At 36.7% G+C, this 24,539-nt stretch overlaps 1 protein-coding gene and 1 long non-coding RNA gene across 2 annotated transcripts; both read right to left on the reverse strand.

Annotated features, from left to right (window-relative positions):
* Nucleotides 1–9,282: 9,282 nt before the first annotated feature.
* LOC130459301 (uncharacterized) lies at nucleotides 9,283–14,640 on the reverse strand. The gene is made up of 3 exons (XR_008918749.1): nucleotides 13,335–14,640; nucleotides 10,257–12,544; nucleotides 9,283–9,982 (listed from the first exon to the last, which is right to left on the reverse strand). It is a non-coding gene; the product is annotated as an uncharacterized lncRNA (long non-coding RNA).
* Nucleotides 14,641–19,351: 4,711 nt separating this feature from the next.
* LOC110800599 (protein STRICTOSIDINE SYNTHASE-LIKE 10) lies at nucleotides 19,352–23,241 on the reverse strand. Its single transcript, XM_022005911.2, has 3 exons — nucleotides 22,778–23,241; nucleotides 21,144–21,407; nucleotides 19,352–20,090 (listed from the first exon to the last, which is right to left on the reverse strand). Exons 1-3 carry the CDS (start codon nucleotides 23,071–23,073, stop codon nucleotides 19,520–19,522), a joined length of 1,131 nt encoding a protein of 376 aa, XP_021861603.1. The 5' UTR covers nucleotides 23,074–23,241; the 3' UTR covers nucleotides 19,352–19,519.
* Nucleotides 23,242–24,539: the final 1,298 nt, after the last annotated feature.

A 24,539-nucleotide genomic window follows, 5' to 3' on the forward strand; every position in this document is an offset into this window, starting at 1 on the left:
TTGGATAGTGATGAACCTATGACTTACAAGCAAGCTATGACGAGCCCAAGCTCCACTAAATGGTTAGAGGCCATGCAATCGGAAATAGACTCCATGTCTGAAAATCAAGTCTGGGATTTGGTTGATTTGCCGGATGGGTTCACACCTATCGGATGCAAATGGGTCTTCAAGTTGAAGAAAGACAAAGATGGAATATTATACATATACAAGGCTAGATTGGTAGCAAAAGGTTACAGGAAAGTTCACGGCGTTGACTACGATGAAACCTTTTTTCCAGTCGCGATGCTTAAGTCTATTCGGATAATCCTTGCGATTGCCGCTTTTCATGACTATGAAATATGGCAAATAGATGTCAAAACTGCCTTCTTGAATGGTGTTCTCGAAGAGACTGTGTTTATGACGTAGCCGGAGGGTTTTGTCGATCAAAAGAACCAAGGAAAGGCATGCAAGCTTAAGAAGTCCATCTACTGACTAAAGCAGGCATCAAGGAGTTGGAATAAACGATTTGATGAAGCAGTCAATAAGTTTGGCTTCATCAAGAATCAGGACGAATCTTGTGTATACAAGAAGGTCAGTGGGAATAAAATTGCATTCCTTGTCTTGTATGTTGGCGACATACTGCTTATTGGAAACGACATTCCTATGTTGGAGTCTGTAAAGACTTGGCTTGGAAAGTGTTTCTACTTCGACTTAGGAGAGGCACAGTACATATTGGGCATCAAGATCTATAGGGATAGATCTAAGAGGATGATTAGACTAAGCCAAAGCACTTACATTGACTAAGTGCTAGCTAGGTTCAATATGATGGAAGCCAAGAGAGGCCATCTACCCATGTCACATGGCACATATCTAAGCAAGAATCAGTGTCCTAGAACATCTGATGAGAGTAGAAAGATGAGTGGAATTCCATACACTTCGGCTATTGGATCCATCATGTATGCTATGATTTGTACAAGGCCGGATGTTTCGTTCGCACTCAGTGCAACGAGCAGGTACCAGTCAGAACCAGGTGAGGCGCATTGGACTGCGGCCAAGAACATCCTAAAGTACCTGAAAAGGACTAAGGATCAGTTTCTGGTTTATGGTGGTACAGATGAGTTGATTGTTAAGGGCTATACGGACGCAAGCTTTCAAACCGACAGAGATGATTTCAGATCACAGTCTGGGTTTGTGTTCTGCCTCAACGGCGGAGCAGTAAGCTGGAAAAGTGCTAAGCAAAGCACTATTGCGGATTCTACAACTGAAGGCGAGTACATTGCTGCCTCAGAAGCAGCAAAGGAAGCTGTTTGGATTCAGAAGTTCATCGAAGAACTTGGGGTTGTCCCCTCCATTAAAGGACCAGTGGCTTTATATTGTGACAATAGCGGAGCCATTGCCCAGGCAAAGGAGCCTAGGAGCCACCAGAAGTCCAAGCACGTACTGCGGCAATTTCATATACTTCGAGAGATCGTTGAAAGAAAGGAAATCGAGATTTGCAAGGTTGGAACTGACGACAACGTCGCGGATCCATTGACTAAACCATTGCCACAAGTGAAACACAACGCACATGTAGCAACCATGGGAATCAAGCATGTTGGAGAATGGCTTTGATTTTCTAAGTATTGTTTTAGAACATCTGTTAGATCTATGTTTAAAACAATTGGTTTAACCATTTCATATTTATGAAATTCATTATTTCATAATCATTTAATTGTGGTTTAGAATTAAATGATAAGTCCATGTGATTCAAATCATTCAAATGGGATGTCAAGATGGGTTCTTTGAAAAAGAAACACCCATAAGTGAACTTGAATATTGAAGTCACAAAGGATCCCTAATCCAGGTCATTGAAAGGTGGACGACCAATGAATAATGAAGATTAGATTGCAAGTAGATTACTTAGTTCTGTTTCTTGAACTAGAGTGACTGTATGTCAGAATCTTTGGCATAGATACTTATTGGATCTTATATTTGATTGACCATGAGAACACTTTAAGAGATTAAAGTCATGTCATAGGTAGTTCTCATTAATGGTGATTAGAAACCGTTCCTCGGAACATGAGCGATTGTGTCTGCTCGTTTGAGAATTAGTTCGCTTTGATACTAGTTAAACGTCGCACCGTAAAAGGAGGCTATAAAAGCAGTTATTGGGCGTACTATGAATCAAAGTGAGTGTTCATAGATTGCAAGAATGGATTGTCCTCCTATCTTTGATAGGATATGGTGTTGTTGTGTAACAAGGCCTCTCGGAGAGTTAGACACTGTAAAATGCATGGCCGTGCTAAGAATGGTTAAGGCTTAACCTTCTGCAAAAGTTTAACAGTTGAGCTCTGTAATCCGAGAAACACTTCTGGACCTAATAAGGATGGCTTGGATCTTACCTTATGTTCAGTAAGTAACACTAAGTGACAAAGGAATGTGAATGCACACTTGTCTGAATGACAAGTGGGAGACTGAAGGAAATATGTCCTTCACCCAAGGTGCATTAAGTCTAATACCAAGGTTCAGATTAATTGCGAACAATTAATTCAGTGAGATCAAGTGATCGGAACAGCTAGCTGGAGCAATGCTTCCGATCAGTGAGTTCTAATGAATATTAAACTCACAGCTTACTATTGACTGAACCTACAAGGTCACACCAATGACACGTAACAGATCACCGGATTAAATGGATCGGAAATTCATTTAATAGCTTTTCGGGAATTAGTTGGAAAACGTATTATACGATACGACCTTGCATCGGAATCGTATATCGTATCGCGAATATTCGTAAGCTAGGCAAAACGAATAAATCGTATCGTACGACGGTGATTCGTCGTATACGAAACGATAAATAATATATCGGAAATATATTTAATCGCGGATACGAAAGGGGCAACGCTGCCAGCCCAACGAGCCAAGGCGCGCAAGCGCGCAAGGCCCACTGGGCGTAGCAGCGAGCCAGCTCGCAAGGCCCATGCCTTGGCTGGGCGCGCGCACACGCAAGGGACAGCAGCAGCTGCAGCGCACACAGCGCGGCCCAAGGCCCAGCGCCTGTATGGCTGTGCGTGTGTGGGCTTGCGCGGATGATGCTGGCCGGCCTTGCCTTATGGCTTGGTCGGTTAGTAAGGTTATGTAAATAACCTTCTAACCACTTTTCCAACATAACACAATTCAGTCACACACAACCCTAGGAGAAAACAGAGAACCCTAATTCTCTCTGTGCCTCCAAAGTGTGTTCATCCCAAAAAGCAAATCTCTTGATCGATTGTCTAAGCTGCGTTAATCAAGACGGATCTGATCGTGTCGGTGAACCAAGTAGAGGAACGACAAGTGGAGTTCTAAGTTCGTGTTCGTTGACAATTTGTGGAAAACACGCTTCTAACGTAAGTCTGCTTAATCTGTGCTTTATACATGCTTCCTGGCTTTGGGGATTGTTTCCGCACATGTTATTATGTTTAACTATATTCCCCTACAGTTTTATTTGTTATTGAGGAACAATCAAGAATAACATTTATCCAACGTACAACTTAGTTATGCATTTATTTATGTAGTGTGTTGTTTGAAAGCCTATTAGCTCAACTGGTCGAGCACTGTGTATTTAAATTGCACAGGAGATGTAGGTTCAACTCCTACATAGGCTACTTTATAATTATGTAAAACATGGAGTAAATTAGTAAGAAAAAATCGATGCCAAAACTATAGTGACCTTTTCTAAGATGTAGTGACCCCTGCATCCTAAATGTAAAGGCAAGAGCCGATAAAAGAAGCAGACTTCAACATTCCTGTCCAACATTCAGCATAAAATAACCTGAGTTTATCAAGGGGAAAATGCAGGGGAGATTTATTTGTCAGATCTGAAAGTTGGTACAGCAGAGTATTAGAAAGGTCTATTTCGTTTAGCATCATGTGCAATATGGGGTTGAAGGAGACGGACTTTGGGTTCAGGAAGCGGGTTAGTGTTGTTCGCGCTGATGTAAGAGAAACTGATGCTGCTATGTTTAGAAATCACATCGTACATAGGCTTGCTGATGAGTATTATAAGTATAGTGACCTTTTTTCAACTAATGGTGACCTGATGATCAAACTTCTTTTACCTTTAATTATCCTTTATAACATATAGTGACCCTATTTTAAACATAGTTACCCTTTATAACATATAGTGACCCTATTGAAACATAGTAATCCGTTTTAAAGCCGTTATTTGAAACATAGTTATCCTTTATAATATGGAAATCAAAGCTATAAGTTGATAGCCTATGTAGGATTCGAACCTACATCATGTGCGATTGCACATAGCTCTACCAATTGAGCTAATAGGCTTAAACACCCTTTCGTATAAAATAATAAATATAAGGCTATTTCGTAGTGCATAACCTGCATATCACGTACATACAATAATGGTAGACAATGTTGAACTTAGAAACAAGCCAAATCCCCTCCGAGTTACTAATAGCAGCATGAGCAGTAGGCATATTACCAGTCATCCATTATTGGAGTAGCAGCAACACCTTGCTCAGTTAAGGGTCAAGGCACGTTGAACAATTGCCATAAGTTACACATGACTACACACCCTCTCTCAAAGAAAAGGAGGCACCAAGTACGTCATGCAGGTGCTAAATCCAAATTGAAAATGTCTACAAATTTTTACATTTTAGACATAGTCACATTAGTTTCTATCATAGTAACCCTTTTTCATTGTGGCTCTTATAATAACTAATTAACTACAATATAATGTCATTTTACATGTAGTGACTACTCCAAATTCACAACATCAATTCATTGGTCTTTAAAACAAACCTAAATCACTTAACAATGAATGAGATCATGTGTCACTATTTATATCTCATCACATAACATTTCCTGACTTTGATAACTATAAACAAAATCACTTTGAGTTAGTGGTGATTGGTGAATGCAGGTGATATTGTAGAATGAGAGGTTTGGGAATATAAGAGGGGATCTTAGTAGAAAGAAGATCCTTATAGCAACTGTCTGACAGGTTTCCACAGTCACATTAAAATTTATATGACAAAGACCAAGGTTAGACATTGGCTTTACCTTCCCTCAATTTCCTGTATTTTGGACTTCCAAATCTCTTGATTACTAGGAGCCTGAGACGGTGAACACTAACCTCGTTGCACCTGGAGATACTTTCCTGAAGCTAGTTTATTGCTTGAGAAGTGTATGGTATATCCAAAAGAAAATTTTGGTTTCAGGTAAATGCCTCAAAATTCTGATACAACAGAGAACTTACCAAAGAAATAAATCCTACAATAAACTAGATTTGTATGGAGAATTTTACCTATTCTATGGAAAATGTTTCTCTGGGTCAAGTGGTGACCCTGCATCTGACTTGATAACTTTTACCGTTTAGACTACATGTGACACACCAATGTCGATCTACCTGCAAAATAATGGAATATAAGGTTAGACATTGGCTTTACCTTCCCTCAATTTCTCTTACTAAATATAGTGACCATAATGATTGGAATAGTTACCACACACATGTGCCAAAACCATTCTCAATTCTCAAAACCATGTACCCTCTTCTTTATGTATAGTGATCCTTTCCTACGCATAATGACCCTTAACCAAACTAAACACCACTTTATAATATAGTCACCCTTTTTCAAATCATAATAGCCCTATTCTACCTAAAATAATAACAAGTAATTAACAACTCAAGTAATGCAGTGATACTGAGGAAACGTGACCTCGTACTGGTAGCCTATAACAACACTTTCGATCACACACACGGAGACAACAACAACAACTGCACACCCACACACCAAAAATACAAACATGCATGCACTTAACAGCCAAACCGTAGATGCAACAACTAGAATAGTTCATTTAAAGATTAAAGAACATGAACTCCACAAGTCAACACAAACAATACTATATAACAAATAAAGGATATTATGTACTAGAAAAGCAATAACGAGATGTATTAACTTACGTCTCTACGTCAGTTTTTTTTTCAAGATTACCAACTTCAGTAGGCGCATTAGCTTGAACAGGGCCACCATCACCACCTCGCTTGCGCTTTGTTGTAGAAATTGCGATGGCACCAGACATGGTGGCCTCTTCCTGAACTCTCACAACCTTTTGCTTTCTTTTCAAGGGTGGATTCCCCGGTCGTGTACTTGTTGCTGAACCACTGCTGATAATTATCTACACAATACATGAGTAGAAATCAGTGTTGATAATAAACATTCCAAAACACTACTCCACTACATATAGTGACCATTACAGATAGTATAGTAACCCATATAATTATACCAGTTACAATTTCCTTAATTCTACAATGTAAGACTTAAAACGGTAGCATAGTGACCTTTAAATTGTGAATGTTAACGATGGATACCTCTTATCAGACCAATAAACCCCAAAAATCGGCAAAAAATGCATAGAAACCCTAATTGTGAAAATTAGTAAAATTAAACCCTAATTCGTGGCTACAAAACTTCAAATTGTAAATGTTGAGAACAACTAGCTCTTATCAGGCCAATAAACCGCAAAAATCAGCACAAAATACTTAGATACCCTAATTTTAAAATTAGTAAAACAAACCCTAATTTATGGCCGAAAAACTTCAAATCAAGCAAAAACTTCAAAAACCTCTAGTATATTCACAAAAAAACAACAATGCGAGAAAATATTAACAGAAAAATACATGAAACATGATGTAAATTTAGCGAACTGAAGTTTAAGGAATTATAAAAAAAATTGAAGAATAAAAACAAACCTGAATGTTCGATTCTAGTAGGTGAATTACGAAGGCCTATTCGACCTCCAACTGAAGTACTTCCCCTGGTTTTTGTCGCCATTGATAATGGAGGAGAGATAAATTGAAGCTTGAAAGTGAGGAGAGAAATTGAAGAAACAGATCGAGAGAAGGAGAAGAATTGCAGAAGATCGAGAGAAAATTTTGCGACAGAAGCTCAAGAAAATGAGGAGAGAGAAGAAGAAGATGGAGAGAATGAGGGGAGAGAAAATATTGGACCGTGAATGAGGAGAGAGAAAGGTACGAGTGAATGAGGAAGCAACAACAAAATTAAATTGGGTTTGTTTTATTCGCACATGTGAATGAAAAGGGTAAGAGATCCACCTTCCTCTTTTGGGCTTGGTCCACAATAATTATAGGTGGACCAGGTTCATTTAAGAAAAATACCTTATAATGAGGGGCCGGTTCTCATGAGAACCCCTCTTTTAATGAGAACTCTCATCCTAAGCCCTTGGATTTTGATCTACGGTCAATATTAATGCTAATAACTCGGTTTCATTAAAACTAAAAAAGCGATATGAAATTAAACCAAATAAAATCTCTCTTGTACTCTCTCTCCTCTCGGGTTCCGAATCATTCTTCTTGTGTAATCTCCTGCAAATTATCATTCTTGTCTCCTCCCTGCACATTACGCTTTGGTCACTTTTGTAGATTTTGTTAATTTGGCGATTGTTATCAATTTGTCGGTGGTTATTTTATTTTGTAAATGATTATCAAGGGTAGGGCTGAGAGTTAAACCTCCCAAGGACTTCTAAAGGCACTCAGAAGATGCAAATTGGAAAATTATCCAAAAGTATTACTAGTGGCCAGATACAAGCATTTCAGAAATCAAATGACTTGCCTTTTGAATTGTATAAGAATCCAGCGGAAACAAAACTTATGCTTATCCATCCGATTTAAGTTTGATTTTTTGGGAGACTCCTCTGATCCACGAATCGTTGATAACAAGAAACTGGTAATTTCTTCTCCTATCTTCCTTATTGTTTAGATAAACGAATTCAGCCTTGTGATTTTCGAAATAAGTATGCTTCTCTAGTTTAATTGCTTTTAATTTTTTTTTCCATCAAATTCTAGGTTTTGGGGTTTTAATCCATAATTGATTCAGATTACTAAAAGTTTCAATTTTACTTAGTGTTCTCTCAATCAATATGTTCTTTGTAGTTTAATTTTATATAGATTGGGCTATTTTAGAAAATTGGTTTATTGAGTCAAAAAATATGAAAGTACAGTTGTGTGGATTGAAATTAGATGGAAATGGAGAAGTGGTAATGCGTGAGAGTGAGATTTAAATTAACTCTTGGTCCTAATGTGTAGGAGATTGTCTATATATCAAGGGGGAATAGTGTACTTGACATAAGTGATCCACCGGTGTATAGTAGCAATGACCTGACAATGGGGCACAAGTCGTACATGGAAAAGATTACTCGGTATTCGGTAAGATCAAGCTGGATTTATGCATTCACTCTAGTTGTAAAACTGCATTATATAATTGAAGAATCATACTTCGTATATTTGTGTTTGCAGTGGATAACTGATACTAAGCTCTTCAAGGTTGGGGCTGTTGCTCTTTAAATTAAATCCCATTCTCACGATATTGTGTGGACTGTGTAGACTATAGAGATCAAGAATTTTTTCTGAAAATCCTAACTGCTCTGTATTTTGATATTATGAAATCTATTATGGGTGAAAGCTGCAGTCTTGTTCTTGGTTGCTTTTAATAACTTGTAGTTGGAGTTATGCTAGAACCTATTAGCTCAAATGGTAGAGCACTATGCATATGATATGCATAGGGGATGTGGGTTCGATTCCTACATAGGTTGTCTTCAAACCTTATAGTATGCGAGTATGCCATTTCAAGGACCATTCCTAAGATGACATTACCTTATTGATATTAGTGTTACTTGTTGTATAGATACACAAAACTAATATTGCTAATTACCTTATTCAGTTTAGAACCCCCCAATTGATCTAATTTAGGAACTTCAGTCTGAGATAAAGAACCCCCCAATTGGCCTTGAACCAGTGATGTACCGATGAATTCAAATGAACACATATGAGAAGCCTATTCTCCTAGGCTTAACATATATCTTAAAAGTTGAATGTTTTTTGGCGTTACTATTAGGCTTAACACGAATCGGATTTTAGGTGTACGCAAATTAAAGGTATACTCAACCAAGCAAAAAAATTAACTATTCAGCGCTGCTCATTTGTTGCAGGATTGTAAGTCGTGTAACCTCAAAGAATAATCTTGTTAAATCCAAATGGTGAATGTTACCAATATCTAAATAATTTTCCCCGAAATCAAGTTGCTAGTTTTGAACATATTTAGATGTTAGGTCAAATAAACTTCACTAAGTAAGCATATTTATCTATGACTGGAAATCTGACATGCAATTGACATGCCATCGAGCCGAAGGGATGCAAACTCGCTAATGAATATGGAAAACAGAGAAACTGATTGACATGGTCTATGGATGGCTTCACTCTGTACCTGATTATTAAAAAGAATTTTTTTTTTTACATGTTACAAGCCTGACAGTTTACTAGAGTGTAGACTAGTTAGACCAGTAGCCCAACTTGTGAAACCCCAAATCATTAGGATTCTCTTCTTCATCTCTACAACTCAAACTTGTGAAACCCGACTCAAACGATTTCAGATGAACACATACTGTCAGGCTGGTAGAACTGCAGGCCAGATACTAATTTCTTGTGCCAGTGTTGCCTCCTCATGAATCATGATTGGTATGATTGATCTAGCAATTAGTATCCTGTGAATTGATCTGAAGCATAATACAATTCCCATATTGACATCATTATTAATGATGTTTAGTTTGATCCAATAGTCACATTATCTAACCTTGCAACAAGGAGGAAATTTTTATAAAGTTGTCTTCTGCATAAGCCAATATTCCGACTTCTTAAGTACATCAACTGCTCACATGACACAATTGAGTTTGATATCAAACTGTCACCCTAAAACAATGATACATAATACATACTTCAGCTTATTGCTCAAACAAGTACTGAAGCTGAACCAGCACAAAATTTTCCATATTATCCAATGAAAAAAACAGCAGCAGGTGGTAGAAAATAAACGACTGCATCAACACCACATCAAAAGCAGCACCATAACCATCACCACCACATCAGAATCAGCAATACCACCACCACTACCACCACCACCAGCTAGAGCCAAAATAGTAGCCACAGACAACATCACATCAACAGAACACCCTAGGAAAACAAAGACATTAGTAAGACAAAACAAAAACTAAATTTAAATTACACATTAATATAAAGAAGGGTAATTTGGTTAAATAGAGAGCTTTGCCGTGAAACAGAACACCCTAGGAACAAAACACCCGAGGAAAACAAAACATCAGAGCAACGGAACACCCTAGGAAAACAAAACAACAACTGAGCAACAAAACACCCTTAGAGAACAAATATATTAGTAAGAAAAAAGAAAACTAAATTTAAATTACACATTAAACAGAAAGAATCGTACCTGGTTAAATAGAGAGCTTTGCAGGGAAATTGCGGCTATCATGGTATGCCAAATGACCACAACTTTTACAATGTCTCTGTTTCTTTTCTTGTTGTTCCATTGCCTTCTCTTTTCCCCCTTTCATACGTTTACCAGATCCTTTTGTATTCGATTATTTTGGTGGAAGAATCTCAACTTCTTTTGATGCACTTGATCCGATAAAAGATTCCAACTCTTGTGTCTTGCTCTCAGTGGGATTACTCTCAAACTCTTTTAATTGTTTTGACACATTTTGTAATTCATTTGAGATAAGAGTTAGTTTATCAGGGTCTCTTCCTGCCAAATTCATGCAGTTCATGAATTCCAACCAATTATTAGAAATGAGCTTATCCTCATTATCTCTTTTGGAACAACCTTCCAAAAGGTTACTAGACACGTTAAAAATTGACTTGCTTGCTGCCATCTTGGTCCATCTGTTCAAGATATAGCAACCTGGAACTTCAGACAAACCTTTTCCCTTCAGAATGCATAATATATGTCGGCATGGAATGCCTTCACATTGAAACATTTTGCACGAACAGCGTGCCACATGACTGAGAGAGTTATATACAACCTCACGCATCTTCCCATTTTTTCGAGCATGATTAGATATTGTTATAACTAGTCCCTCTTCTGTCTCTTTCTTGTCCTCAACTTTACAATCCATACAAGCAAGCTACAACTGCTCTTGAAACTTGTAAAAGTTAGTGAAAGTGTAGACTTGACTTGCATGTCTCTCCAAATCCCTATTTGTTCTTAGTTCGGGAATTAAAGAAAAGTTATCATTGTCAGACATTGATTGAGAATGTCTGTGTGATTCTACAGCACTCTCAAATTGCATCTAGAACTCCACTAGACTCAAAGCGGATTTGTGAAACTACAAAAAAAACTTTTCACTTTCAGACCTCGACGTTGTCCATAATATAGCTCTTATGAAAACATCTCTGAAATAAGCTGGTATCCACAAGTTCCTAATTGAAAACATCTGAGAAAGCCAATCATTATTTTGAAACTCAAATTCATTGATAACTGATTTCCAAGATGATTCAAATTCCTCCTTTGTCTCTGAATTATACACACAAGACTTAAATTGGTTCTTAAAAACTTCATTACTACTCAAAGTGCTTCCCACCTTTTCTGAAAGTTTTCTCATTATATTCCATATGCAAAACCTATGAGTAGAAGTGTCAAAAACATTTTTGATCAGGATCTTGATCAGTGATGATGCAAACAGGTTTATGACCCTCCATTGTATCTAAGAACTTTTTAAATAACCACGAAAAAGATTCAGCTTTCTCATCCCCCAAAAATGCTGCTCCAAATGTAATACAAAGTCTGTGATTATCAAGACCAGTAAATGGAGAAAAGATCATCTTATATCTGTTAGTGTCATAAGTAGTATCAAATGACACAACATCTCCATATAATGCATAATTTTTTCTAGAAATGTCATCTGCCCAAAACACATGTCTCAATTGGCGTGTGGCCTTGTTTATCTCATATGCAAAATAAAATGAAGGATCGATTTTTTGTTTTCTCTTGAAATTCTCAATAAACATGTCAACATCATAATCTTTAATATGAAGGCTCAAATCTCTTTGGAAGTTTTTCTAATCATGCTTACTACATCCAACATTTTGATCCCCACCAACTTGTTCCTTTATGTAACGATGCACTCTACATGCGCCAACATTGGCACGAGCAAATGCCTTATACAAGAATCTATGGACATTAGTCATTTCCCTATTTGATTTTAGCATGTGACGCTTTCTAGGGGTTGCAAGTAAATGGGTATGACCTTCGTGAAACTTGTACACTACATATTTATCCTCCGGCGTTCGGTTAAAACCAACCAAAGCCTCACACCCTTCCCTACTCAATTTCGCATTTCGTACTTTTTGCTTACCTGCGTATTTAGCTTCTCTAAAACCCTCTTTTGCACAAACACAAGTTTTATACTTCAACAATCCAGTTTTTTTTATCCCTTTTGGTAGATGATTTACGGACACTAAAACCGACTTGATGAGCATATTTTTTGTAGAATTTCTCACATTCCTCTAGGTTATCGAACTCCATACCTTCTTGAGGTTTCAAATTATCTTCACATACAGGAACCCACTCCTTAATTATACTCATAGGGCTTCTGCATTTGTTAGGCGTCTCATTTTCTCCTCCTTTGACGTTCAACACGCTCTTCATTTTCAGATTGTAATTGGTGATGGCTAGGCTCGTTTCGTCTTCTTCTTGATGAATCTCATCCACATTAGAACCTTCAAAAATAATAAATGTTTTTGATGTAAAATAAAATTGAATAAATATATAACGAAAATTTGGATGTCGTTCATAAAATAATTTCGTAGGTATACAGAAAAAAAAAAAAAAACACCATAAAATAATTTCTTAGGTATACAAACAAAATAAACACTATAAACTATTTCGTAGGTTTACAAAAAAAAATTAACACCATAAAATAATCATCTTCATAATGTCATTCATATTAGGAAAATTTGGTAATATTAATCCAACCTTTGGCCGATTTTCTTTTATTAATCCCACCTACGACATATTTTTTAATAATCCCACCTTTACTACCCGACGACTTTTATTGGGCCTAAGTGGCCGGTAATCGGTGAAAAAGTCAACGAGATGGTGATGAATTGATGATGATGACTGAATATATCGAGAGAGAGTACTGCCATGTAGAGAAATAATGTCGCTTACAACAGTTTTATGACCTGTTGGGCCCAATAAAAGTTGTTAGGTAATAAAGGTGGGATTATTAAAAAATATGTCGTAGGTGGGCTTAATAAAAGAAAATCGGTCAAAGGTTTGATTAATATTACCAAATTTTCCTTCATATTAAGGGCGTAAACATGAAGATTCATTCATCCTAAAAAAGTATTTTGTAGTTATACATACATTGTTATGGGAAAGTGTAGATGATTATACAAGTTACGTTCGAAAGTGTAGATGATTATTAAACAACGCAAATTGAAAATACCTTCTGAATGTCAACAGTGAACTATATAATGGCGTTGATTATCGGGAAAATAATTATACCTTCGGGTAAGAGTTGATTTGTCGCCATTGATTCCTCTATCATTAATCTTATCGACTACGACGACAACAAAGATGATTGACGACAGTAACAACTAGTTGAAGAATATGATTGCGTAATGTTGATGAATTGATGATTATCAAGATAATTGCTAGATGAAATTTGCAGTGCGAGGAGACTCTTGATAAGGGAAGGAGTGTTAAAAAATTGGAAAAATTACTTTAAATAATCCAACCTTTCGACGATTTTCCGTTAATAATCCGACCTTTTAATTATTATATAATAATCCAACCTTTGCACCTCATTAACTTTTATTGCACCTTACCGGTCATTAACCTGATACAGCAGGTAACATACCACGTGTCATACAACCATTCGTTATAATTTGAAGAAAAAAAAATTAAAAAAATACTTTCTTTATTTTTCATTTCTTCCTCCTTCCTCCCTCCTCTTTCAACATTAAACTCTATTCATCCAAATCAAAATTAAAATCAATATATTAAAAAAAAATAATCAAATTAAATACCGCAAATTTGCTAATATGTTAATGAAATTAAACTCCAGACATTTGGTATCAATCAAAATCACTTAAACTTTTCATCAAATCAAAATCAAAATCAAAATCGAATAAAATCAAATCCCAATACACCCTTTTGCTTCTTCAGTTTTTGGGGCTTTTGTCTTTTGATGCTTCTGCTTCATCTTGATTTACAGAAAGTTTGAATCATCTGAACTCTTGTGTGTCATCGTCGTTGTCGCCATTAACGACTGCTCAATTTCTCTCTCCACAGCTTCCATGTAGGGTCTATGTTTCATGGAGGCAGGGTAGCTTTTCTAATAGGGCTGGTGGTAGCTGGGAGGGGGGGACGAGGATGCTCGTAGGGGGATACGGTGTTGCGGAGGAGAGAGAAAAACAGGGGAACGAGAGAGAAAGATAGGAGATATTCGAGGCTGATTGGGTTCGTGGTACTTTTGCGGTGGTTATGGTCATTGATTTATGGTATTTTATGGGAGATTTTTGGGTGTTGTGAGTGTATAAAGGGGCGGAAATTATGGTGTTCTTTCATGAGACCATGGCTGAAAGGTAGAAGGAGCTCAACAGTGAAAGAAACAAAGGAAGGAGTAAAAAGGAGGCAGAAATTAATATTTTTTTTCTTTTTATAAATTTGACCTTCTCAACCGGTTCTCCGTCATTTTGGTGCAATAAAAGTTAATGGGGTGCAAAGGTTGGATTATTAGATAATAATCAAAAGGTTGGATTATTAACGAAAAATCGTCTAAAGGTTGGATTATTTAAAGTAATTTTTCCTAAAAAATTCGATCGGCTTGTTTTGGTTTTACGTTAAATAGGAATTTTAATGAGTTATAATTAGCATTAATATTGACCGTAGATCAAAATCCAAGGGCTTAGGATGAGAGTTATCATTAAAAGAGGGGTTTTCATGAGAACCGGACCCTATACATATATATATATATATATATATATATATATATATATATATATATATATATATATATATATATATATATATATATATATATATATATATATATATATATATATAACTGACAAGAGGGGGGGTGAATTGTTTCTAGGAACTTAGGGTGTTCCTTGCGGAATTTAAAACGTTAAAGGAATAGTGATCAATAAACACCATGAATATGAAACTGATGATCTTTCTTGACACTAATCAAGAAGGAAAAACTCTTTTACATATTGTAATGCCTGGAATAAAACATAGTTAATAACTCGAGTTCCTCTCGAACACGAGTTCCTCACAACAATCCCGGTTGATTTAACTCTAAGTCACTCAAGGATCACTCAACCCTTAAACCCAAAACTCTAGGATCACTCAATCCTTACACCCCAAAACTCAAGGATAACTCAATCCTTAAACCCCACAAATACAACTCGATTTATGAAACTCTAGTAATTAATAAAGGTTATGTATAATACAGGAACTTGAGTAACACGTTCTTTTGTAAACTGACTTATGTAAAATCTCTTAAGCTCTTTTAGAAATAATATGCGTTGTCAGTTGTGATTTGAGAAATGAAAAGACTTCTCCTTTTATAAAAGAGTTTTCCTAAGGTTAGTTACCCATGTTCCCCTCAACTGCCACTAACATGAGCAGTAACGTGAACATGACTTGAGAGAAACGGGGAGACTACTTCAAACCACTTTTAACACGTTTAATCAGAGATAATAGTTGGAGTAGTTTTAGAAACAAGTAAAAAAAATTCTTGGAAAACAAGGAATTCTGAAACGAATTCAACGTTTATTTTTATTAAAATTGTTTTATTTATTTTCCAAATATTTTTTTAATAAAACTTTATTTATTCACAAATAATATTTTCTCAAAAACGTAATAAAACACACATGTTCTTTTGCTCCACATTATGCACAAAAATTATTAAAATACTTACATAAAACCAAATATAAACGCATATGGTATAGCTTTAATTTCATGCTTGCGCCTCTGGAAGCTTCACTTGAAGGCTTCACGCATTGTTCCTTCTCCGGAACATCGAGGATCCTCATAATATATGAGGAGCTCGCTTTGGAACTCGCTTAGGATCGGATCTCACTGAGGATGTCGCTGAGGATCTCCGTTGAGGATCTCCGGTTCCAACTTTTGCAAATTTATTGATTCTTCACAGTAGCTCCTTATATTGCTTGTATTTGTTCCACATGCTGAGTTTGTCCAACTCAGACACTCTCTAACTTAGAATTGTCCTTCAAAGGATCTCGGGTCATTACAATAACACACTTAAACAATAACTAGGAAGTTTGCGTTGTCATCATCAAACTTAGGATCAACAATATTCCCCCTTTTTGGTGATGACAACATAAGAAAACTTTTACCAAAAGCAATCAAACCATTTACAATCCTAAACTAAGCATAAAAATAAAATAAATGAATTAGATGAAAAAAATGAATTAAAATAAATGAAAGAAAAACATACGTAGAGATAAAAAATTGATCGAAGGAAAAAAAATTAACTTAAAAAAACTTACAGTGGAGAAGGGAGTCAATGAGAAACATGGAAACAAGTAAGATCATTCTTCGAAAGTTTGCATTCTTTTCCCCTGTTGGCATTAACAAAAATAATAAATACAAGGTAGCAATATAATATTCATAGCGCCTCACGGTCAACGTTTGGCAAACTTAGTTAGCTTCAAAGTTAAGTTTCAACATGCACAATTAATCGTAAGAAAAATATATTTAAATAAAGCAACCAATTTTTAGAGATGCGTAATTAATATTCCACAGGTTTTAAGCAATAACTAGTGTGTTGCCCGAGCTATGCCTCGGGATGCTACTTTGAATAACATATGTATGTTCGACTTTTTTATAAATAAAAAAACTTGCGTAAAAGAAAATAGTTTTTATGTGTCGCAAATGGAAAATATATATTCAAAAACCACAAAATTAAAGTTGCTAGATATTAATTCTTTAACAAAATTTAAAGTGTCTTATATAATTATTGCATCGTGATAAGAGTAGTAGAAATGAATTAATCACTCGTCTTTAAAGTTAAGTATAATTATATAGTGTAATAAAGCACAACAAATACTTGGCTAAGTTGGTAAGACTTATTATTTATATTCTTGTTGGTCACATGTTCGAATCTTTGTATTAACATATTTTTGTTGTAATGATATTTGCTAAATATGTGACGTGGCATGGTTCTAGTGCTAAAACAGGATGACACGTGGCACGTATACTTTGTTATAAACGCCTTTTAATATATATCTAAATATATAGATAAAAAGAGAGCAAAAGAGATGTTTTCAAACATATGGTTACATACCAAAAATAGAAAAATAAGAAAAGAAAAGGTTCCAACAAATGATAAACCAAAGGAACAATCAATGTAAAGGATCTGGCTGAGGAGGTGAAAGGATCAGTCTCAAGCTTCTGCAGAATAGTAGAGGAACTTGTTGTGACTTGAGTGTTGAGAAGATGTAAACCAGATCCTATCTCCTGGATCACTGCCACTAAAGCACCCACATGTGCATATAACTGAACAATACTAGCATCCGTGCCTTCCTGTATATCCATCATCAGAACCATCATTTCCTTAAGCTGACCAACCTGTTCCTTGAGTTCCTCAATGGAAGGATCCTTCTGTGATCCCAAGGAACTAGAGAAACTAGTAAAAGAATGAAAGCCACCAAAACCAGTAAATCCACTAGGAACAGCCAGTGGTGGAGGAACAAGAACAACCTTTGCTTGAGGATCAGGAACAACATCCTTGGGTTGAGGAACTTGGGGTGAGTTCCTCTCATGGGTACTTGTTCCTTTTCCTCCTTTTCAATTTCAATTGCCTTCATTCCTGGCTTCTCCTGTCCATCCTCATCATCACATGAAATATCAACATAAGTAGGAGGACGAATCACCCTTGGTGCCCTAGTAGCTATCCTCATACTCCTTCTCTCTCCCGTATGCGGTTTAGAAACACCATTTTCCACCTTCTTCTCTTTCGCCTGTTTCTCTATCTTTTCCACTTTCTTAAATTTCACAACCTCCTTTTCCTTCTCACTCACATCCTCTTCCTCATCACTGACCGATTCGGTCCAATTCAATCTCCCATTTACAACCTCCAAACTCAACCTAAATAGAAAATCATGTTGCATTATTTGTTCCGATTTAAAGTGTAATTCACCATAATCAATAGAAAAGCTTTGGAATAGAAAACAATGATATTTTCTAACCACTGTCGTCACCGCCTGGAGGTCGATCGTTGCCCCTCCGTTTCTGTCGCACACGGCCGGCGAGATCTTCCCCCTGCAAACCACATCCTCCCTCGGTACCATCTTCCCCATGTGACTCGTACCCGTCAACCCTTCGCGAACCACCGGAGTTCCCAGCACCCAGCCCAATCCCGCGAATCGCGGCTGGGACATCACTGCTCAGTTTTTGTTGTAGGCGACCGACGAGTGGTGCTCGATTAGTCACCCGTAGCCGGCGAGAACCGGCTCTTCATCAGTATGGGTTTGAATATGGTTCCGAAAGGTTGGGTTTTTTTTGTAGTGAACGTATTTGAAGTGGTTCTGGAGTATGAATTGGATTTGGGGATGTTTCCATGGGAACAGGGGAAGTGGATTTCCTCTTTCTTTTGGTTTTCAGATCTGTGTTTATACTTGTTCTCACCATGGTTGATGAAGAGAGATGAAGAGGTGGGGAATAGAGGGTGAGAGAGGAACAAGGTGGAGGAGAGGTGAGGTTATTTAACTGTGTATTTTCTTTTTGGCGGCTTGGGTAGGTGAGTTCCATTGGGATAGGCTCCATTAGTTTCTTAATTGTTGGAAACAAGAAGAAGTTGATGATTAACAAATAATTTGGAGAGTTTTAAGAATCTAAGGATGGGTTTATATATATGTGGAAAAAGAAAAAATAAAAGAAGGAAATAAATGAAATAAATAAAAAACATAACGATAAAAGAAAAAAGTGAGAGGATCTAGGAAAAATATAACAAATAACTTGTTTGTGGAACAATTTAAATTTTGCATCTCATATTACTGGTTGTTTATGTAATTCTGTATTATGCACTTTCATTTAATAGATTGATCCTTAACAATGATAAACTTCAGCTATGCTTTCGTACGTAAAATTATGAATATATATTGAAGACATGCATTTAATAATAAAGTAATACCTTGAGGGGATCTTCCTGCTTACTTATCTTAGTTTTATCATTTCGAGTTCCAGTTTCATTTTCCCGTGCTTATAAAACGGACTAAATGAAAGTGTAAAGATCATTTTGAAACGGAGGTAGTAGTTATTAGTCTCACTGCGTAGTACGTAATATAATTGTTTAAGATTGTCCTTAACCCGCTTGGATGATGAGAACATATTGCCATATTGGGCCGAAGACTTGACACACCCGCTTAGATGAGACTAGGGTGAACACATGTATAGTATGCATTGGATCTATGATTGACCCGGCCCATACCTGATTGGACGATGGTAACGTATTGGGTCGAAAACTTGACACACACCCACTTGGAATCTACTGGAGTAATAATTAATTAGAGTAAGCAAGGTTACTAGAGTAGTAGAGTATACAACAACATTGCTAGTTTACTACTCCCTCAATTCAGACATTATATCCTGGGAATCTGAGTGGTAAAATCTCACGTATTCTAAATCATATATGCACAGTACAGTACTTAATTAAGTTAATGCAAACTGTAAACCCAAACAGAAGGCATCATTACAGAAGCAATCCATAACTTTCCATCTCTCTCCTCAACTTCACTAACATACCTCACTTGCTTCCCTCGAGCATCTTCCAAAACCTCAACCACTTGTCCATCTTCACTCAACTTCACCGCAATAGCATGATGCCCACCCACGAACAAAGCATGTAGTCGCTGTACAGAGCTAAGCGGGATCTTTAACAATGTATTTCCGAACCAAGTGTTTCTAAGAAGCCAATCAGCCAAACGGGTTTTCTTGGCGTGTAAAGCAACCCAAAACTCACCCTTTGAGTTTCTTCTTATATTGTCAGGATATCCAGGCAAGTCTACGAAAGTTTCAACTTCACCTGCATTTGGACCTCGGACCCAGTACCTTAAGATTTTGCAGGTGCTAGTTTCAGCTACAACCACAAACGATCTGTCTTTGCTCAAAGCTACTCCGTTTGCAAAGGCAAGTCCACGTAGGAGAACAGTTACTTCTTTGGATGATTTGTTGTACTTTATGAATCTGCCTGTCTTATCTCCGCTTAGAATTGATGGCATGAAGTGCCTGCAATTGATGGTAAAACAAAGAACATGCGGGTTTTAATTCTCATACAACGAGGTTAGAATATAGAAACACTTTATAACCATTTTACAACACCTTCGATAGAATGCTTAAGAAAGACTGCGTTGGTATTGGAATAGTGCAGTTGTAAAATTTTGAAAAGTGAAAAGAAGTTGTGGTGTTTTAGCTAAATTCCTTTGAAAAGAAACCAAGTCAACTACATTATTTTGCAACAGAGGAGCTACATTGGATTCATGGGTGTGATCAAACGGCTAATGTATAACAACAGATTGAAATTCTGGTCTCAACAACAGAAACAAAACATCACATTTAGATGATCATATGTCTGATTATGAAACAATACCATACACTGTTAACTGTGAGTATAACTGTGAGTATGTCGAAAAGCCTCGTAAGTAAAATCATATAGAAGCTTAAGGAATAAGAGCAAGCCAAACAATAACCCCCCTACGGCCTACCAATAGGTTTCCGTTTAGGTTATCTTTGGTAGAAAGAAAAACCTTATCCCCCAAGACTAGATTTCCCATTTTCCCCTGTTTTGTTTGCCAAGGGGTGAAAAGAATTTGTTTTGGATTCAAAATAGTTTTCCACATTTTCATCCCTGTCCCTTACTTTCCTCTCCTCATCCACTCAATATCTCTTCTATATTTCCAATTTTGCTAGCAAGGAACACACATACATAAGATGTCGAGGATTAAAAACTGATTTCCATCATGAACATTCTTTAGAAAATAAATATTCAGTTCAAAATGTATTCCTCCTATCCAAACAGAAACTTAGTAAAAAGGGGGCAGAGAGGCTATAAGGTTACTGAGATTGGCGGCTTTCAAATCCCACATTTTCCTGGGTAAAACATTCCAGAAACTCTAACAATTGAGTAGCTAATAGCCTAATATCCATCTCCTTTGTATGGACTTGCTCATTCTATCAGTTAAAACATCCAAGCGACACAGTAAAGAGTTGTCCATTATCCCCAAGTCTCAAGTAACATATAGAGTTAGTACAAAGTAAATTCATATCCACAAAAATACATACCTTCTGCGGAATTTAGTACTGGAATCAGTGAAGTAGATGATATCATCTTCTTCATCAATGTCCATGTCATTGGTAAAATACAAGGGAAGTCCTTCAGCTTCAGTTACCACCTTTGAGGCCAAACCTCCTTGAGGCCCAACTCTTAGAAGGCCAAAGTAGGCATCTGCAATATAAAGATCTCCAGTTTTCTGCTCAAATTTCAGACCTAGTGGCCTTCCACATACATGCTCCAATTCTGGTGCAAAAGGACGCGTACACTCCTTTCTTCAAACATGTACACATTAAGTTAGAATGAATTAAATTATCTGAGTTTCTTAATGAACACATTCAAACAGTTGAGCTCAACGTCATAGATTTAGACATTTAGCACGAGAACAATTAACAATTGTTCAATTTAAGCCATCAATTTCTCTTCTTTGCTACATCTAATCAACTACTCTTACAAGTCCAAGAGACTTTTCGTTCCCAATAATAATTTCGACATTCAAAGCCTCAAAGGCATGCTGCCTGATGGGTGGTTTTATCCAAAACACCAAGTTATAGTGGAAAGACTAACCCATTATTCTTTAATCTTTTTATGTGAGACAACTACTTCACTCATATTTTCATAATCTTGCAGCTCTTGCTGAGGCTCTTTTCTGGCGGATAAATAAAGCTAAATATTTCTCTGTTCAGAACCATTGTTTTCCTGCTCCAGATAGGCAGACAGTTTCTTCAAGTTTTCAATATAACTACTTAGACCAAGAGATTTAATCAGCTTTAACGAATTTGCATTCATTATGATTACATTCTGCCTTTTGATCATAACAAATGGACAGATAATTAACTCGCCTGCTACAACTATTAAACCATATGAATCATGTGCTGAAGAAAATTGAGCTTTTCACAAATAACTAGAGTACATACCAAAATCTATCTTGTTGGTCATTTCGGAAAATTATTAAAAAATGTACGGAGTACATGACATACTCCCTCTCCGTCCCAAATTTATAGTCCTGTTTTCTAAATCGGGCGTCCCAAAATTATAGTTCTGTTTCTAATTTTGGCTATTAAGGTCCCTACTTTTCATGTACTATATTAATTAAAAATATATTGAAAATCCCACCTATGTATTATATTCCATTTTGCCACGTACTTTATTCCACTTTTTCATGCAACTCAATCATCATTTGTACTTTATGGCAACCCCACCTATGTACTATATTCCATTTTTCTTAAAATCCTCCGTATTTTTGGTCAAACGGGACAATAATTATGGGACGGAGGGAGTAATTGTCAAGATAATATAATTTAAACCAGTAATGTGATAAGCTGACTAACCATTACGTCCAGGCCGAGGTAGGTTGTCCTTTAAGCATGAGTTCATAAATGTAGGAGGTATGAGTGTATGAATAATTGGTGTTTTAACCTTAATTAATAGAGAACTTGTCATTATTTGTTGTCAACAAGACAACAACACATACACATCACAAATTCATTTACTTGTTGCAATAAATTGATTGACCAATTTCATAAATTTGGGGATAGTACGACACTAAAGATCAATAATACAAACTTTTGCTAATCAAAGTACCAAAATGAAATAATAATAAATACAAGTAGCTCTAATAAATAAACATAACTCCGAGTAGTACCTGGAGGAAGAGGTGACAGCAAATTCGACCCAAGAGCTGGAACTGGGATCCCACTTGAGAATCCGGCCATCGGCGACACCAGTGTAAGGACCCGCACCGGACGGGTCAAAGGCCAAGCTTTCGGGTCCAAAAGCAGCGGGAAGTTGAATCGTCTCGGCCCGATGGAGAATGTCATGAGAAGGGGTAGGGAGAGATAGAGGTGGAGGAGAAAGAAAACGAGGAAGATAGAGGACTGCAAAGGTGGATATTGCTGCAATTGTTGATGCTGTAAGTACCATGTCCGACCCCCTCGCCATTTTTATTCTTTTTGGATGGATGATAACAATCCGGCACAATTTTCCAGGTGTTCGTGTTCTGTTGAGGTATTCAATGGAGCAGTAGTTTGGTGGGGAATACGAGTTTGAACGGTTAGTTTCATGGAGTTCCACAAGAGGGAGTGAATTGATCTTTTACAATTTTATTAATAATAAGCGATAAGGAACATACACTATAAATAATGCAAGTAAGATTTAGCGTGGAAAACTCTTTAGGCTCAATAGAGAGGAAAAAACCACAGCCACCCCGTAGGGACTTAAACACTTTAACTAAAACAGCTCGGGCCACAATCTGTGAATCTACTCTGATTACAGATGACTAGGAACAACCCCTCGTTGTTCCATTTCCTAATGAAACAGTCCCTTAACTGCTTCAACTCACAGATCCCTCACGAGATCTCCACTCTTGCTTTAGTAAGCCTGACTTAGGCTTATCATACATCAATTCAACTCTTTTAATCAACTGAAATAAATAACAATTACGCAAACGCAGAATACAAGACCAACCAACCAATACTGCTCAATATGGGAACAGGAACAAACTCTAAATATAAAGACTTTAAAGGCGATACCTGAAAGCTCCGGTTTAATGCTAATGAGTCTGATAAAATTTTTACGAGGTGGGCTTTAGGTTTATTTATAGTGATTCTATGATTTAACCTAGAAATCCTAGAATCCAATTCTAATCAAGTTAGGACTCTCTTAGAGATAGAATTTCACTAGGATATGATTAATCTTCCAGGGACTTGGTTAAATCCTACGACTTGAAACTTTATCTTTTATAACCTAAAGACTTGTAAATCACCTCAACCTCTTTCAAAGATTATCTTCAAGTATAATAGTTTTATTCAACAGGTTACAAACTCTTTATACCGGTAATCATTTGAATTAAACTTAGGAAATTAGTTACCCTAAGTATCTAGGTGTTAACCTGACTCTATGAGGACACTGTTCCCAGACTAAGCAGTATGTTTGATACACTGGTCTTATACCTTTACGCGTTTACCATTTACTTCCTAAGACTTCTCAGAAGCTTGATCATTGATTCATCATTGTGAGCTTCTTGACTTGTTACTTCCTTCGAGGCTGCTTCATGAGCTTCTTGACTTGTTACTTCCTTCGAGGCTACTTCATGGGACCTGCCAATCTTTTCTCATCTATGCGAGTCATGCGTGTCCACAACAACCTAGTCTTGACATTACTTAGATAAAATTCGTGAGCATGGTTAAGCTTGTCATCATCAAAACTCTGAGGCTAACAATTTTTCCCTTTTTGATGATGACAACCTTACAACTTGATAAAACAAACATGACTATTTGTCATAGTTAGATCCTGAATAGGTGATAGAATAGAAACAGACATTCAAAGACATAAGGATGGAACCATGTATGAGTATAACCATAATGATACAAGTTGCCAAAATATCTTCCCCCTTTGGAATAATAAAA

Source organism: Spinacia oleracea, chromosome 1, assembly GCF_020520425.1.
Source record: "Spinacia oleracea cultivar Varoflay chromosome 1, BTI_SOV_V1, whole genome shotgun sequence".
NCBI lineage: Eukaryota > Viridiplantae > Streptophyta > Magnoliopsida > Caryophyllales > Amaranthaceae > Spinacia > Spinacia oleracea.

Excerpts from the sequence above, each read along its gene's own strand:
- LOC110800599 (XM_022005911.2), bottom strand. The coding sequence starts at position 23,073 with ATGGCGAGGGGGTCGGACATGGTACTTACAGCATCAACAATTGCAGCA. Across the intron at positions 21,408-22,777 it reads GCTGTCACCTCTTCCTCCAG|AAAGGAGTGTACGCGTCCTT; the intron begins GTACTACTCGGA and ends ACATGTTTGAAG. Across the intron at positions 20,091-21,143 it reads AGTACTAAATTCCGCAGAAG|GCACTTCATGCCATCAATTC; the intron begins GTATGTATTTTT and ends CATCAATTGCAG.